General features: G+C 35.9%; 3 protein-coding genes across 4 annotated transcripts; 1 reads left to right on the top strand and 2 right to left on the bottom strand.

Moving 5' to 3' along the window:
- Positions 1–1,013: 1,013 nt before the first annotated feature.
- Positions 1,014–6,247, bottom strand: LOC111470966 (ADP-ribosylation factor 1-like). Of its 2 annotated transcripts, XM_023116630.1 has the most exons (7): positions 5,212–5,390; positions 3,923–4,089; positions 3,632–3,780; positions 2,995–3,065; positions 2,123–2,242; positions 1,916–2,034; positions 1,014–1,286 (listed from the first exon to the last, which is right to left on the bottom strand). In XM_023116630.1, the coding sequence occupies exons 3-7, from the start codon at positions 3,777–3,779 to the stop codon at positions 1,193–1,195; spliced, it is 552 nt and encodes a 183-aa protein (XP_022972398.1). In that variant the 5' UTR covers position 3,780; positions 3,923–4,089; positions 5,212–5,390; the 3' UTR covers positions 1,014–1,192. The 2 variants fall into 2 exon arrangements, with proteins under 2 accessions (XP_022972398.1, XP_022972399.1); XM_023116631.1 differs by lacking the exons at positions 1,014–1,286; positions 1,916–2,034; positions 2,123–2,242; ... (1 more) ...; positions 3,632–3,780; positions 3,923–4,089 and adding exons at positions 4,246–4,566; positions 5,862–5,969; positions 6,063–6,247.
- Positions 6,248–6,818: 571 nt separating this feature from the next.
- Positions 6,819–9,344, bottom strand: LOC111470965 (probable carbohydrate esterase At4g34215). The gene is made up of 2 exons (XM_023116629.1): positions 8,654–9,344; positions 6,819–7,443 (listed from the first exon to the last, which is right to left on the bottom strand). The coding sequence occupies exons 1-2, from the start codon at positions 9,218–9,220 to the stop codon at positions 7,225–7,227; spliced, it is 786 nt and encodes a 261-aa protein (XP_022972397.1). The 5' UTR covers positions 9,221–9,344; the 3' UTR covers positions 6,819–7,224.
- An 878-nt stretch (positions 9,345–10,222) lies between these two features.
- On the top strand, positions 10,223–15,470 carry LOC111470964 (protein TIC 21, chloroplastic). Its single transcript, XM_023116628.1, has 4 exons — positions 10,223–10,633; positions 13,311–13,568; positions 13,962–14,165; positions 15,016–15,470. Exons 1-4 carry the CDS (start codon positions 10,313–10,315, stop codon positions 15,127–15,129), a joined length of 897 nt encoding a protein of 298 aa, XP_022972396.1. The 5' UTR covers positions 10,223–10,312; the 3' UTR covers positions 15,130–15,470.
- The last annotated feature ends 690 nt before the right edge of the window (positions 15,471–16,160 follow it).

The raw sequence follows: 16,160 nt of genomic DNA on the forward strand, positions 1-16,160 counted from the left end.
GGTTAGAACTCATAGTTATGTCAATGTTTTAGTAATCAATGGTCTATTAGCTTAGTTGGTTAAAGTGTTGTGATAGTAATACGAAGGTTGAAGGTTTGAAACCTTGCATGGGCCACAATTTTGTACGAGGATCAAACTTTAAGGTCTTGTACCAATTATCTAATCTATGTTCGAAATGTTGTGGTTAGAGTGTCGTGCTAATAACGTGAAGGTCGCAGGTTTAAAATCTACATGAGCCAATATTTTGTACGAGGATTAGACTTATGGATCTTGTATTTAAGCTCAAACTGCATGGGTCACTATTTCGTACCAGAGAATGATACTTATCGGTCTTGTACCATTATCTAATCTAAGCTAGGATTGAATGTTATGATCGAGTTATGTCAATGTTTTTGTAATCAATGACCTATTAGCTCAATTGATTAAAGCATCGTGCTAATAACACGAAGGTCGTAGGTTCGAAACATCTAATCTAAGCTTGTATTGCACGTTCAAAATGTTATGCTTAGAGTGCTAATAATGCGAAGGTTGCAGGTTTGAAACCTGCATGGGGCCATTATTTTATACGAAGATCTTGAATTGCGGTTATGTCTTTGTTTTATTAAATAAACAATTATCTATTAGCTCAGTTAGTTAGCTCTCAGAGTTATGACAATGTTTTCATAATCAATGTTTTCATAATCAATGGTCTCTTAGCTTAGTTGGTTAGAGCGTCATGCGAAATCTGCACGCGAAGGTCGCAGGTTCACTTCGCAGGTTCAAAACTTGCATAGCCCATTATTTCGTACATATGCTAATAATGTTAAGGTTGTAGGTTTGAAACCTTCCTAGAACACTATTTTTATACGGGTTTTGTACCAATTATCTAACCTAAGATAAGATTGGATTATACGTTTGGAATGTTGTGCTCTGATTTACGTCTTTGTAAATCAATTGTCTATGCAGAGCTACCAACACAATAATACCAAAATAGAAAAAGAAATTATTTTATTTCAAAAAGGCACTAAACACACTAAACCTCAAGAATATCAAATGAATACGACAATGATGAAGTGAAAACCTCAACAGTTTCTATGATTTTGATTTGATCTTTTAAAAATACTCAATTGATAAAGTGGTATTTTCACATATATTCATCACCTCTTAATGAATTGGAGAATTCAAACTAATATTACTAGTAAAGTATAAAGCATCATGGAGAGTCTTTGATGATAATGTTGTTGCATAGCCAATCAAAACCCTCATACAGCCCTTGCCCAGAAGTTGCAGACGTACCTTGTATGTACCTTTAAAAAGCAATATATACATATATATATATATACATCAATTTTTCGATATATTAATCTTCGTTTTTTAATTACATATTTAGTGAATAACTTTATTTATATCTAATAAATTCTTGAAATTTAAAAAATATTCAATAAATTCTTAAACTTTTAATTTTTATAATTATTAAGGTTTTAATTTATCTTCAAATATGATATTTTTTAAAAAAATTATGAACTAATTAGGTAAACACGATGTCTAGGACCAATCGAAAAAACTAGGATTTATTTGTCTAATCCTAAAATACTATCATGCAAAGAAATCAAGATAAAAATGGAGGAAAGTACGTACATAATTAAGCTAAGTTACAGCTGAATTTTTTTTCTAAAATTGACGCTTGTAAAATATAATCTCAAAATAAATCAGACACAAAAAATTAAAAATTTAAATGGTACACAAAAGATTTAACCAAATTAAAACATTTTAAAAAATTAAAAATCTTTTGGAAAAAAAATCAACAAAACAAGTTTCCAACTTAAAAACATTCTTTTAACAAACAGAAAATTGTTGTAAACCATGATTTCAGAACAGATTCAAAAGTGCATATTCTTCCCAGATATTTCTCAACAGAACAAAAGAACTTGCGTACCATCTTCTTTGAGAGAGGGTTTGGAGACCAAGTTTATTTGCAATTTCAGACACAGCCATTGATTGTGGAAGATCTTGCTTGTTAGCAAACACAAGCACAGCTGCATTCCTTAGCTCTGGCTGTCATTTTCTTTTTCTTTTGGCATCTTAAAATCATCTCAACAAGCATAAGAACATACCTAAACATAGTGAAGGTTGAGTGCTATACCTCACTGAGAATGCGATGCAACTCATTCCTGGCTTCACAGATTCTCCCTCTGTCACCGCTGTCCACAACATATACAAGTCCTTGTGTGTTCTGGAAGTAATGCCTCCATAATGGCCTTATCTGTTTGGTTCAAAACAAATTAAATATTTTGTTCCCAGTCCAATAAATATAGTTTTATCACCAGAACTATCTAAATAATCAAATTAACATGTAGCAGGGATAAGTTGAAATATTTATTATACCCAACTTAATTCAACTTCAGTAATATTTATTAAATAATGAACTCAACTAGACTCAATCACTAAATATTGGGTTGTATTTGTTCGATTGTTTAAGTCATTTAGTCAAATTTTTGTTTCGATAAAAGTAAAATGGTCATATAAAAAAATATTTATTTATTTATTTTTAAATATTTAATTAAGATTCGAACTAGATTTTATGGTACATTTTTACATTTAATTTAAAATTTTAATATATATATATATATATATATATATATGAATAACAAATGAAGTTCAAATTATGATAATCCTAACTCAAATTGCTTTCAAAGCTATTTTTACCACTAAAACCAATTGGAAATATATCTAGATAAGTTATATTCATCTTATTTATTTTTTTAATTTCAAACCACTAGTACAATAAACAACAAAGAAATATTTTTGCACTTAAAACTTTCCTACACATTAAATTTTTGACAGTGTTATTTGAAATGTTATGTTCTAGTTTTAGAACTTTCACGAGCATATGTTTTGACCATTATTGTTGCAATTTCCTTAACATAAATTTTGAGGCATATGTTCTTTAATTTTTCAGATTGCAATAGAATTAAAGTATTAGCAGAAGCAGAGTGAGAGGGTGTGATTTCAAACCTTATCTTGTCCTCCGACGTCCCAGACAGAGCAGCTAATGTTTTTGTATTCTAATGTTTCCACATTGAACCCTGGATCATAAAATGCAACTATGAAAAAAACTGTCCAACAATTATTTTGCAGAAGTCTTCTTTTCAATTTCACACACTCCAGGTTGATAGTAGTAGAATACTTGAAAAAAAAAATTAAAACAAAAATTCTCAAGAAAACAATTAGTTGAAATAGTAATATTACAAATTGCTAGTAAACAAAACTATTTTGTACAAATAAAATAATTGAAAATTATTATTATCAAAACTAAGTAATTATTAATATATATAAAGGGTAAAATAAGGAAAATACTCCATAAAGTTGTAATATGTAGCTAAAGAATACAAACAAAAGTATATATTCTCCATTTTGTCCAAGACATGCACATTATCGAACCAAATTTCAAAAGAGAAAAAGCAGGATCAAAATTTTCTAATAAAACTATTCTTGAAAATAATTTTAAGAAAAAACTAAATAATAACACGGGCTAATATCCATTTTATCTCAAACCAATTTATTTGTCAAAAAATGTGGGGAAATAAAGATAGGTTTTCAGAGTAAAATCCTATCCAGAATATATAAATAAATAAATGATCAGAGAGCATACCAATAGTTGGTACGGTCATAACAACTTCACCAAGTTTTAGTTTGTACAAAATGGTTGTCTTCCCCGATGCATCAAGACCGACCATCAGGATTCTCACTTCACGGTTCTGGAAGAGTCGCTTCCTCAACCTGGTTATCACTGCACCCATGCTGCAGTATACAAGGAATATAAAGATGATGGCAAAATTTTCAGTGCAAGTGCACCAGATCTTAGTTCTGTGGGAGAAAGTAAGGCCAACTGAAAAAGACAAAGCCAAAGCATCAGTTTACAGGGAGATGGCATGAGAGATACCTTGTCTTCCAAGTGAATATTAGACCAAAAACTTCTACATGTAAAGGCTGAAAGAGAATTGATTCTTTGGGACAGAAGGCAATAAAGCTCTTTGTCTCTCCTTCAAGTATATTTGTTTGCCAGAGTGAATGAACTTACTTAGACTGATGGAGAAGCTCTCTTCATATCTGAAAGGAATATATTGAACTACTTTAGAAAGCAATATAAAGCACTTATCTTCTACTGAAACACAAACTGTGGCCCAGCTCTTTAAACGAAGACACGTTATATATTGATCTTGGGCAACAAAGGGTCTCCTCCAAGTAGCCATTGACTCATTAATATTATGCACAAGAATGATGGCCTTTTCATTACAGGAAAGCTGAAAACAGTCATTGACTCATTGATGTTGGTAGGAGACATTTTTGTGAACGAAGTTTCTATTGGTTGCCCGTTGTTCGCACTCGAGCATATTACAACGATTGAAGATGAATATCAATGGAATCATCTTTTAGGATTACAAACTATACAGATAAAGTGTGAAAATAATCTAGATTTGTTCAGTTTTTGGTAGCTGATTGGAAAATGAAAACTGCTGTCAGTATGCCAACCAGTGCGGTAACTGCCAAGGCCACACTAGGCAGAGGAGTCGTTACTCCAAAATTCTGCATCATGAAAACAGTGATTCTGGTAAGGTTTCAGTTAATTTAATGTGGTATCTCCTATGAAACTTATCTGGCATGACACAGGGAATTCCTCTAACTGGACAAAATAAACAAATGGGGAGATCAAACACTGTGCTAAAGAATTAGGCACATACAACGACCAGCCTAGAATAACTAAACAGTCGCTTTTATATCAGGCCAAAATCAATCAGGCAGACGCCGCACATCCAATGACCAGCCTAGAATAATTCAATGGTCACTTTTATATCAAGCCAAAATCAGCGAGACAAGTGTCTGAAAATAAAAATGGCAGAGTGACGAAAAAAAGCCATAGGAATACAATCTAGACACGTTTCAGAGGCCATCATTAGAGCAACCCAACACTTCAAATGGAATACTCTTAAGTGGTACAAAGGATACTTTGGTATAAATAATTAGGGAGAATATAATTTTTTGAACAGAAAATGAGGCCTGATATCAATCTGCTGTGGAGCTAGTATCTTATTAGTTATAGACAATAAGATCTTTAGAATAACCTTGGCAAAATCGAGCTTCCAAAAGCTAAAGAAATTCCTAAACAATTTCTATCAGCTATCAGAAATATAAGTAACGATGACCCATTTGGTGTAATTAGAAAGGCCATACCTCTAAAAGTCCCTTGCCTGTTGCTATTTCAACACTAATTGCAATTGCAAATCCAACCATCGCAAACCGCCCAAGCCAAACATCCAGAATGTTACTCTCTTGGCTACTTTGCTTACATCGTATAGAAACAGAATTTGGTTTCACTGTATGCTTCTTTTGACCAGTTGGCTTGCTTAACACTGGGAACAAGAGTAACCATCAGCTGATACTCATAAAATCAAATGGAATCTATTGCTTCCTTTGCCAAAATCTACGAAGAATTAAAAAATTGCAATTACCATACTATTTTTCAAATGGCTCCAGCTCCAATTTCCTAATATTCCAATTGATCCAACGGTAACCATAAAACTCTCTAAGTCATAATGAAAGTTGCATTAGATCACTTAGACTGGAACTTGTGCAATATTTCTTTCTTAACACCGTCATAATTAGCAAGAAACAATAAAACCACATGTAACATCCCGATTTTATTTAGATGTTAGGGCAGTTCAATGTTCATTAACAGAATTCGTAATATACCCTACTTTATACTTGATATTGGATTTCAACATAAAACTGAACTGAAGAACTCGTCAAATGATAGAAATCATCAAAAAATCAAGCAGAAACATTCGAACTAGACGAAAAGTAGAAATAATAAGAATCAGTACCGAGTGGAGAGCCAGTAGCAAACGTCGTTCCAAGTCGGTATAGATTCGGTAGGGAGCCTCTGTGGAGAGGAAAGACTTCTGGTGCTCTTCTTCTTGCGAAGGAAGCATCTGAAACATTGTTTTGGTTTATCAATGGTTTGGATATTCAACAATCACATAACCGAAGAGATAGACGGAGAAGCTGTGAGAGAGATAGAGTACCGCGTACGACGAGAGAGAGGGAGGCAGAAGCATGAAGAGCCGCCATTTTAAGATCTCGATTGACGCCGGAGAAATCCTGAGCTCTTTCCTGAAATTCCTTATCCCTTCTTCAATGACCAAATACACAGATACCAGCGGTTGACGATGGCCGTTTTCTTCCGCATTTTGCTATTTGAGGAATGCCAGACTGCCACGTGTTTCACCTTTTTCATTTTTCGAGTACACTCCATTAATAAAACTACTTTTATTTTTTTTTTACCTGTTTTAAAAATATTTCATTAATATTCTTAAATTTTATTTTAGAAAAATTCGAAAATTCATTTAAATAAAAATATTCTTAAATTTTATTTTCGATAAAAAGTTTAATAATATTGTGATGTCCCCATAGGAAAATAAACCCTACGAGGGCCTACTCAAGCGTTTTAAAGCCTTGGAGGAAAGCATAAAGAAAACAATACCTACTAGTAGTGGGCTTAAGCCATTGCAAATATATTAATACTCTTGACTTCTTACAATTAGTACCTTTATATTTTTTTAATACCTTCATTTCTTACCATTAGTCCTTTTGAACTTTTTTAATACCCTCGATAGCCTACCATTAGTACCTTTGAACTTTTTTAGTACCCTCGGTTTCTAAACGTTAGTACCTTCAAACATTTCTAGTACCATCAATTTTTTTTAAGTACTCAATTGGTACAAAAATCAAAAAACTGCCAAAGATACCATCAAAATTAGACTATAAAAGGGAAAAAAAAATGAGAACCCTCTAAATGTAAACACTCACAATAATCAAACAGGATAACACATACAATACATATATGACTTTACAAAAGCACAAATAAGGCTTATTTAAATGATAATTCCAGCAAAGAAACCACCCTCAAACAACAAAACGAAATGGTAGACAACCAGATAAGATTTATAAAATGTCGTTCGATAATCATTTTTAGTTTTTAGCTATGAACGAGGCCAAGTGGGTGAGATAGGCATCGGTCAGCATTTGACCAAGAATGACTCGAGCATGTGTCGTGTGAGATAGAGGTCGTGTTCTTTGAGTTCCAATCTCCCAAACAACAAAACAAAGCATCAGACAGTTAGATAAGATTTATAAGGCGTTGTTCAATAACCATTTAGTTTATAGTTGTGAACCGAGATGAGGTATTTAGGTCGAGGGCTTCGATTTGAGTGGTGGAGCGAAGTGGGTGAGGTAGGCATCGGCCAGCATTTGACCAAGAATGACCTGAGCCTGTGTGGTGAGATGGAGGTTGTCTTCTTTAAGTTCCAATCCCTTTGCATCCACACACACCACATTCTCCACTCTCATTCCCAATTGAGCCTCCCTCACTTTTTCAATATACTTGATTCCTGATGCCAGTGCTACCTGTTTTCAGCAACAATATTTTTAGTCAAAATTTTCAAATCCATGTCCTCCCAATCTTCATCACTTGTGTCAAACTTCTTAAAACATTTGTTCGAACTACCGCTCGACTCCACTCAACCACAATCACCACTTAAGTTTTCAAAAGCACCACGGTTCGATCTTTGCTTCAAGGCCTTGTGTAACTCAGATTGTATCAACACGTCCTCGACTTTCACTTACCATAGTTAAAGTTAATCCTCTATCATTATATTTTTTTTATGTCAAGCTTTAGTAGACTCATAGAGTGAAAGAGACCCGTATTACTCACTGACTGAACCATCGAACCACGGTTCGTTTCAAGAAAATTTTCTAATGTGGAAGTGCAGACAATAATCCAACCATTCAAAGAAACTACAAACTTAAAGCTCTGAGATCACTTAACGGGAGAAAAAACATCTCACTCTTAACGTACGAACAAGTAGAAACATAACTGATAAACTGATAACTGAAAAGAAGACAACAAAAATAAGAAAATGAGAATTTAAGTAAAGAACTTTGAAATCAAAGAAAAATTATGACCCACCAGAAAGGAACTCCACAATGTGAAAATTTCCCAAAAAACTCTCAAATCTTTATACACCACTCACATAACTAGAATTAGTGCACTAGACTACAAATATTTCTAATTGGGATGAGTTGAAACTCAAGTCATATGCTCCTCTTATAGTATTTCGACCCGACCTCAGACTCTTTCTTCCCGACCTATTTGACCCTCTGCTGTTATTTAGGTGGTATCCCGAGATAGAATTCCTCCCGGGAACACACGAAAGAAAGATATGAACTGGGTAAATAGAAATGGAAAAGAGATGTTTCCAATTCATTCAAATCCGAAGCTTTTTCTACATCCATATGATCTACTAAAGTCGATCGGTATTACCCATATAATGAAAGTCGGGTTGTAAAAAACCTCTCAGGTTTTAAAAATAAAAAATTAACCTTCGTGGGAAGTCCAAAAATGACAATAACTACGGGCTTAGAAGGTGAAATTTTATATCCTAAATTTTTTTATTTCTTATTTTCGTTAATTCCTTTTAATTTTCAATTTTTTTCCTAAAGTAGAAGTGGGAGGGTTTTTTTTTTTTCTAATAAGGTTTCTAAATTCCAATATGAACATATAAATAAATAGTCAGAAAAATAAAATAAAATAAAATAAATGTAATAAAAATATCACCTGAATAATTGGGAGAGAAGGCAAGGCCAAATCCCGGCGCACATTAGCAACAAACGCCTCCATATTCCCCTGGTACGCATCAGCATCATGTTCAGTAGAGGTGTCACTCTCTCCTTGAAACCACAGAATTGCCCTAATTTCCCCGCCGTCCTTCACGCTATGTCTCGCCCTCTTCACCATATCCTCATACAGCTTCTCTCCACGCGCCCACTCTCTGATGGCGGTACCTCCAACAGCGCACGGCACCAGCGCCACCGTCCCTACTCGCTCTCTCACGCCGTTCGCGAATGCCATTCCTGGCCCCACTCCGCACGTCTTCTTCGAGTCGATGTCGGCGTGCAGTGGCTCATGCGCTACCTCCCAATGTAACTTCGCGCTCAGACGGAATATCGACGGATGCGGCTGCGCTTCTGGTGGAACCACGCCGTCCCACCGGTGGAGCTTCTTTAAGACGCCGCCTCGCCCGGCCATGTTGCTCTGGCCGGAGAGGATGAAGATCTGCTTGTTTGGAGGTGGATTGGAAGTCGCATTTGTCTGGATCGGACCTAGATCGGTCGTCGCCGCCATGATCTGAATGATTGAGGGCTGTAGCGGTGGTGGGTTTTTATGCTTCCGTCGTGGCGATTGGCTGTTAACGTGCGTTTTGGCCTTTTGTGAGCTCAAAGGAAGCGGGCAGAGATATATACTAGTTGAGTTAACAAGAATCGTTTGAACTAATATGGTTCACAATTCTAATAGATTTATTTTTAGGTTATTTTTTTAACTAAATTGTTAGGTTATTTTTTATTCAGCTAACTCAAATTACAAATATCAAATATTTCATTCCAATTCCAATTCCATCAACCGAGACTCAACTTTTATGATTTAGTTTGGGATGATTTAGGTTCGATAATTGAGAGTTATATATTGAGAATTATATAAGTACTTTAAAAACCTAGCTCGAGTCGTCGTTTTTTATGAACCAATCATAGAAATTGAGTTAGGACAAAACATGCTAGAACTTGTGTTAGTATATGGAAATAGTCTTTACTCTTTAAGAAGCGAGGAAGGAGTGTCGTGACCATGTTGCATGGAATACTGAGAATGATAAAATATGTTAGAATGACTCGTGTTGGTCTGTGGAAATAGTTTTTACTCTTTAAGAAGAGTGAATATCGTGACCACGTTGCATGCGACTCTTTGGTGCCCATTTGATCCTTGATTGACCTAAATGCATGTGACTCTAAAGTTGCTTGTTGAAACTCGCGATACAACTCCCTCTTTTCATGTTGTGGCCCGAGGTCAATCTAACCCTAACTGGGCTTATCAATGATGCCATTGACGCCATTACAGCTTCAATCTTGTTTATACATTCAATTGACTTTCTCATGAATATTCTCTTGATGCGTTAGGTGATGCACTATGACACTACTATATTGGTTTTGCCATATTCTTTAATTTATTATTATTATGATTTTGAATTCAACCATTTGCATATAACGGTAGATTCGAATCTCTAACCTGTTTGTGAGGCCTAATATTTAAATTATTAATATATATATATTTTATATAAATTGTTAATTAGAACTCATCCCCAAAAGCCAGAAATTCGCCTTCTGTAACATCCACTGTAGGCTCTCTGCCTGCAGCGCTATCGAAAGGTTTATTCGATCATCAATAATGCAGTCGCTACTCTCGCCGGTCGGTCGCGGCGGTCCCTTCCCGTCCGCCGCAGTTTATACATCGGAGTTACACCTCAGCTGTTTCAATCGTCGACCTTTCTCTGTCCGATACGCATCCAATCTCAAATCACCTCATAATTCCCTCCCTTCATTTAGTGCAATTCGACCTCCTTCTTCTTTTTCGTTGTTGCTTTTGAAAATTTTTGGTGCTCTGGAGCATAGAAGAGGACAGTTTTGCTCGGATACACGCGCTTCTTCTAGTCCCATTTCGCCGACGGTTCCCCCAAACGATGAGGCTGAAAAGGCAAAACTGGCTCAGGTTCTCTTTCTTCTAATTCTTTTGGTTCTTTTTTACTAACGTTTTTGATATGACCAGGAAATTTAGTATTGAAATTTAGGCTGACCTTGCTTTAATTTCTTGGGTGAAACCCCAAAAGAATTTTATGTCGGTTTAATCATAGATGAAGCGTCGTGTTTACTAGTTTCATGAAGGTTTGCTTTATCTAATTTGATTGACTCTGGATGTTTTCTTAAGTTCCTACGAAGATTTTCGCTTTGTAACTTTTTAGCTCCTTCCTGATAAAGCAGGATAAGGAAACAAATAAATCATATTTAAGCTAGGGTGGATTAGATATTGAGCACAAGCAATTCCGCATGAAAAATAAGCAACTAGGGCTAGTGGAGATTCCTAAAAGAATGCATACAGAACCTTTGATACAGAAAATGAAGGGGGAGTTACAAGGGGAGCCTGTTGTTCTCCTAATAGAGTGTGATGCAATGCACAGCTTCATTGCAGGTAAGGTGTTGGATGAGCTTCATTTAATCCAATCTGGAACAGATGAGTATGGGACTCCACTGGGTTTAGATTATGCAATTAAGGAAAAAGAGTTTTGCCTGAGAGTTCACTCCTCCAAATTTGGAGGAAATCGAGGATTATCTTCTTTTTGAGGTAGGTAAGTCTAATATTATAGTTGCAACTGTGGTTAAGCATTCGTGGAAGCCTGCAAATGAACTAAACGACTCAAGATGAGGTTATGAAGGGGAACAAAGATGGTTGTTCTAGAAGGGGTTCCTTCCTAAGCCATTCCCTAGTTTTACTAAAAGCTATGATCAAGGATTTTGTAACGGGATTGGGATTGTTACTAGAATGATGATGATCGTATCTCAAGGGAAGAACCAATCCCATCCTAGCTAAGTTACAAGTGCTTAATGAGTATGAAAAGGTGTTCACCATGCCTCTGAGTTTACCCACTATCAACAGTTATGATCGCGTAGTAATCTTAATGATACCTCCTCCAAGTCTAGAAGAACAAGATTGAGTGGTGATGTAGAAATTCTAGCTGGCAACATAATTGAGCCGAACCACAGTCTCTATTCTAGTCCTCTATTTTTGGTAAAAATGAAGAGATGTTTGCAACTTACTGTAGACTTTAAAGTCACTGAACCTTGAGGTTGTCCTTAAAAACTCGCATCACCCTTTTGATATGTTTAAGTAATGAGATTAGTTCTCGTCCTTTCAATCATTTAGGTTTTCCTTTAGTAATAACTTTGTGTCTCCTTTTGGAATCCAGCGATTGAAAAGATTCAAAAGTGTCTTGCTTCTTTTAAACAAAACAAAACAAAAAAATCTAAAAAGGTGAGAGAGTTACTCTCATTTAGTTGGTTCTGAGTGGGATCCCAATCTATTTCGTGTCCCGTTTTAAGATCTTCCCTTTGGTGGGTTCCAGGATCAAGAAGATGTTAAGAGATTTCTTGTGAGAAGGGATCCAAGAAGGGTGGAGACTTTCATCTTGTCGGATGGGAGATTGTGTCCAAGCCAATTTCTTTAGGAGGATTAGGGATAGGAAATCTGAATCTTTCGGAAAAGGCCTTGCTTAAAAGGCTTTGGCGCTTCCCTTTGAAAGTCCACGCTTTATGGGATAGGATCATTGTGACCATGCATTGGCTTCTACCTTCTAATTGGGTCTCTAATCCTAGGATCAAAGAAACTTTTGGGAATATGTGGAGATTGATTACTATGGGATACACAAAATTCTCAAGCTTTCATTGTCGAGGATAGATTGTCAAATTTCTTCTGTTGCTGGCTGGGTGATAGTCCCCATTGCTGCTGCTTTCCTCATCTTTATCATCATTCCTTACAAGTTTTCAACTTCTGTAAAGGTAGCCTCTTCTTAACTTTTATATGGTAGTGTGATAACAGTGGAAAGGCGCCAGTGCACTTAACTAATTTAGGGTGAATTAGCGTCAGTCTAAATAGGGAAGGTGGAGTGATTTTGTACAAGGGAAGAGATTACTTCGTGAGCTCCAAAGGAGGTTCCAAATTGGGCCTTATCTTCCTCAGTTTACTGCCTTTCATTGAAGCACAAGGAAGCGCTAGACCACTTTTTCCTCCATTTTTCTTATACCTTTAACGATTGGATGTGTTGGATCGGGAGTTTCAGTTATCATTTTGTTTACAGAGGATTGGTTGTTTACTTGTTTGGATGTTTGACAGGTAGCTCTCTCAAAAACAAAGCAAGGATTTTGGGGAGCTGTGCTATTCGAGCCTTTGTCTGGATCTTATGGAAAGAAAGAAACCAGAGATCGTTTGAAAACAAGGGTGTTAGAGAGAGTTTTTATTTTTGTTATTCTTTAGGAATGTACAGTGTACGGCTTCATGGTGGTGTTTAAATCACAAAAAATTCTTTTGTAATTGTAGCTCCACGCAGCTAGAGCTAGACAAATGGGGTGTACATTTATGGAAAAAAAATATAAACAGTTAAGAGGGGACACAAATAACAAGCATCACTGAGAATATCATCGAATTTTGGATTCGATTCCGTTGTCTTATATGTATATATTATGAAATGGGAAGCCATGGTGGGATAATATGAAGCTTGAATTATGTCCAAATGCTTCTCTATTACAATTTCTCGTGGTTTTTCTTGAGAGGTTCCTAGACTGCATCACTATCATTATTGCCATCAATAATGAACTAAGTTGCTTTGATGGTTTAGGTGGCAAAGAGATTAGAGAAGACATCAAGGTATTTCAAGAGGTTGGGTAATCTCGGATTTTGGGGACAGTTGGTGTGCACGATTGTCGCTGCTGTTATTCTTTCATTCTCTGTTGTCGTCACCGGGAAAATTACATCACCTGCCACTTTTTATGCTACTGCTGGTGGTATTGTGGCAGCTTTCATTTCTGTATTTTGGTCCTTCGGGTACATTCGGCTTTCTGATAAACTTCAACGGACTGCAAATCAACCTTCCAAGGTATTATAATTTCTGAGTCTCTGTGTTTTCTGATTGCTCGAGATTACTGGAAGGTCAAAAAACGATTTATTTGTTCTTTCAGCCTTCTAAACCACAGAACCAAGTCGACCAATTTAATCTAACAATAAATAGGATTTTTTTGCTATAAAAAAATAGATTTGTTATGAGATTTATCTATTTGAAAATGAGAAAGATAACCTGTACACCACCTCTTGGAATACAATAGGTTATATATCCCAGCTTTTGGCGTGCTTCCTTCTTTTTCCCCTATTTATTTTTTCAAAACTACCTCCAATAGACTATTTTAGCTGCTAAATACGAGCATGTGCAAAATAAAGTAGAATTTTGACTGAACTCATGCTTCCTCTTTTTATTAATTGATCCTAATTTCAGGCTCCTCCTCGGGCCGATGTCGTGAATAGCTTAAAAAATGGAATAGTAGTGAACCTACTGGGCATGGGTGCTGCCATTCTGGGGATGCAAGCGACCGTAGGATTGTTAGTTGCTAAGGCTCTTACTTCCTCAGCAATTCCATATTACCAGGGAGTCCCCCCTGGAAATAGCCCTGTTCTTGCTTTGGATGTATTCTTAGTACAGGTACGTTTTTTTTTTTCCCCTCTTCTCAATGGTTATTTTGTTGAAAAACATAAAAGATCTTCAGATTTTGGATGTGAATATAATATTATATGCTGTATTGACTGCTAGAGCATATCAATCTACTTCTCCTGTAAGTATTGACAATCATGAGAGTATAAAGAATATGCGTTCTTCTGAAAGGAACAATAGGAGCATGGCTGTTAGGATAGGTGAAGACTGGGAGAGACGCACAGGAAAGCTGTGATATCCCACATCGGTTGGAGAGGGGAACGAAACATTTTTTATAACAATGTGGAAACCTCTCCCTAGTAGACGCGTTTTAAAACCTCGAGGGGAAGCCCAAAGAGGACAATATGTGCTAGCGGTGGGCTTGGGTCGTTACAAATGGTATCAGAGCCAGACACCAGACAATGTGTCAATGAGGAGGCTGAGCCCCGAAGGGGGGTGGACACGACGTGGTATGCCAGCAAGGACGTTGGGCCCCAAAGGGGGGTGGATTGGGGGGTCTCACATCGATTGGAGAAGGAAATGAGTGCCAGCAAGGACGCTAGGTCTCGAAGGGGAGTGGATTGTGAGATCCCACGTTGGTTGGAGAAGGGGGAACGAAACATTGTTTATAAGGGTGTGGAAACCTCTCCCTAGTAAACGTGTTTTAAAACCTTGAGGGGAAGTCCGGAAGAGAAAACCCAAAGAAGACAATATCTGCTATCTGCTAGTGGTGGGCTTAGAACGTTACAAAAGCTCACTCGAGCATACAATGAACCCAACTTGTATAAGGCATATCAAAATGTGCATTGATTCTGATGAGATAGCCGTGTGCCATGTAATGACTCAACTTTCCTTTTTGCAGGCTTCTGCAAACACTATTCTCTCTCATTTCCTGGGGCTCGTTTTCTCATTGGAGCTACTGCGCTCGGTGACAATGCCTGCTGCTGAGAGTATTCCTATACCCAAAATAGCATAATCTCCACCGTCGCCCTTCTAGTTGGTTAGATTCGACATCAGAGGTGACACAATATGAACTGATCACGAGTTCAGTGTCCATTTTCAAGTATCGTTTGTATTTTGGTTGCGAGCGTTCTCGTGACCATCTGATCAGGGCCAGGGCGCTCTCTTTTCTGGTGTGGGTGGGAATCAAAAGCCGCTGTTGGTAGGGAACTTGAGTAGTTGCAGAGGTCCTTGAAGGTGTTTTCTGCGGATAGCTTCAATTGTATTAGAAGACTGTATCGGCCATGTCAAACTCTACTATCAAACTGTAGATTCAAATATGGTTCTTTGAGTTTTAAGCTCTCTTCCATTTTAATATTTACTTTGTTTTTCTTTTTCTTTAATGAAAAATATTTACATGCTTGGAACTTCTACATCTAACCTATTACAAAATTTATTAAAATGTAATCACGTAATTTTAGTTTTTAGGGGTTTATTAGTTTCATTTTAAAATTGATTATGGTTAAAAAGAAAGTTAGTACTAAATTAAATAATAATAGACACTAAATTTAGTACTATATTCTTAAATTGTCACTCTCTTTAAAATATTACTAAAATTAAATAGAAAAATTACACTTACCGTTAATACCACATTAACTTTAAAAAATAATATTAAACAGTTTTCGAAAAGGTAAAATATGTTGGTGGTACTTTAAAATTTTCATGGGTATTTTTTAAACATCCTACAATATATGAAACACTATTAAAAATTTAGTATTTTTGAAATAAAGCAATTATTTTATAGTATTATTAAAATTTTTGAAAATTTACGAATATTTTTTAAGACCGAAAATCGTACTTATATTTTTTTTTATCATTTTTTTAATTCAATAATACGAGGATAATTAATAGTTCACGGTATATGGTTAAACAAAAACATGGACGTTTAGTAAAGCCAAAATTTAACTAATTATCTTTAGAATATAATAAAAAAAAACATTTTATTTGATAAAAATGTTTAATTAATTAGATAACGAATAATGTACTTATTTTAAAGTATGCGTATAA

The sequence above is a fragment of the Cucurbita maxima genome, unplaced genomic scaffold (genome assembly GCF_002738345.1).
Source record: "Cucurbita maxima cultivar Rimu unplaced genomic scaffold, Cmax_1.0 Cma_Scf00048, whole genome shotgun sequence".
Lineage (NCBI taxonomy): Eukaryota > Viridiplantae > Streptophyta > Magnoliopsida > Cucurbitales > Cucurbitaceae > Cucurbita > Cucurbita maxima.

Coding starts and splice junctions, on each gene's coding strand:
- LOC111470965 (XM_023116629.1), bottom strand. CDS start 9,220: ATGGCGGCGACGACCGATCTAGGTCCGATCCAGACAAATGCGACTTCC. Junction 7,444..8,653: donor CTTCTCTCCCAATTATTCAG/GTGATATTTTTA, acceptor TGCTGAAAACAG/GTAGCACTGGCATCAGGAAT.
- LOC111470964 (XM_023116628.1), top strand. CDS start 10,313: ATGCAGTCGCTACTCTCGCCGGTCGGTCGCGGCGGTCCCTTCCCGTCC. Junction 13,569..13,961: donor CTGCAAATCAACCTTCCAAG/GTATTATAATTT, acceptor TCCTAATTTCAG/GCTCCTCCTCGGGCCGATGT. Junction 14,166..15,015: donor TGGATGTATTCTTAGTACAG/GTACGTTTTTTT, acceptor TCCTTTTTGCAG/GCTTCTGCAAACACTATTCT.
- LOC111470966 (XM_023116630.1), bottom strand. CDS start 3,779: ATGGGTGCAGTGATAACCAGGTTGAGGAAGCGACTCTTCCAGAACCGT. Junction 3,066..3,631: donor TATGACCGTACCAACTATTG/GTATGCTCTCTG, acceptor TTTATGATCCAG/GGTTCAATGTGGAAACATTA. Junction 2,035..2,122: donor TGCATCGCATTCTCAGTGAG/GTATAGCACTCA, acceptor AGAAAATGACAG/CCAGAGCTAAGGAATGCAGC.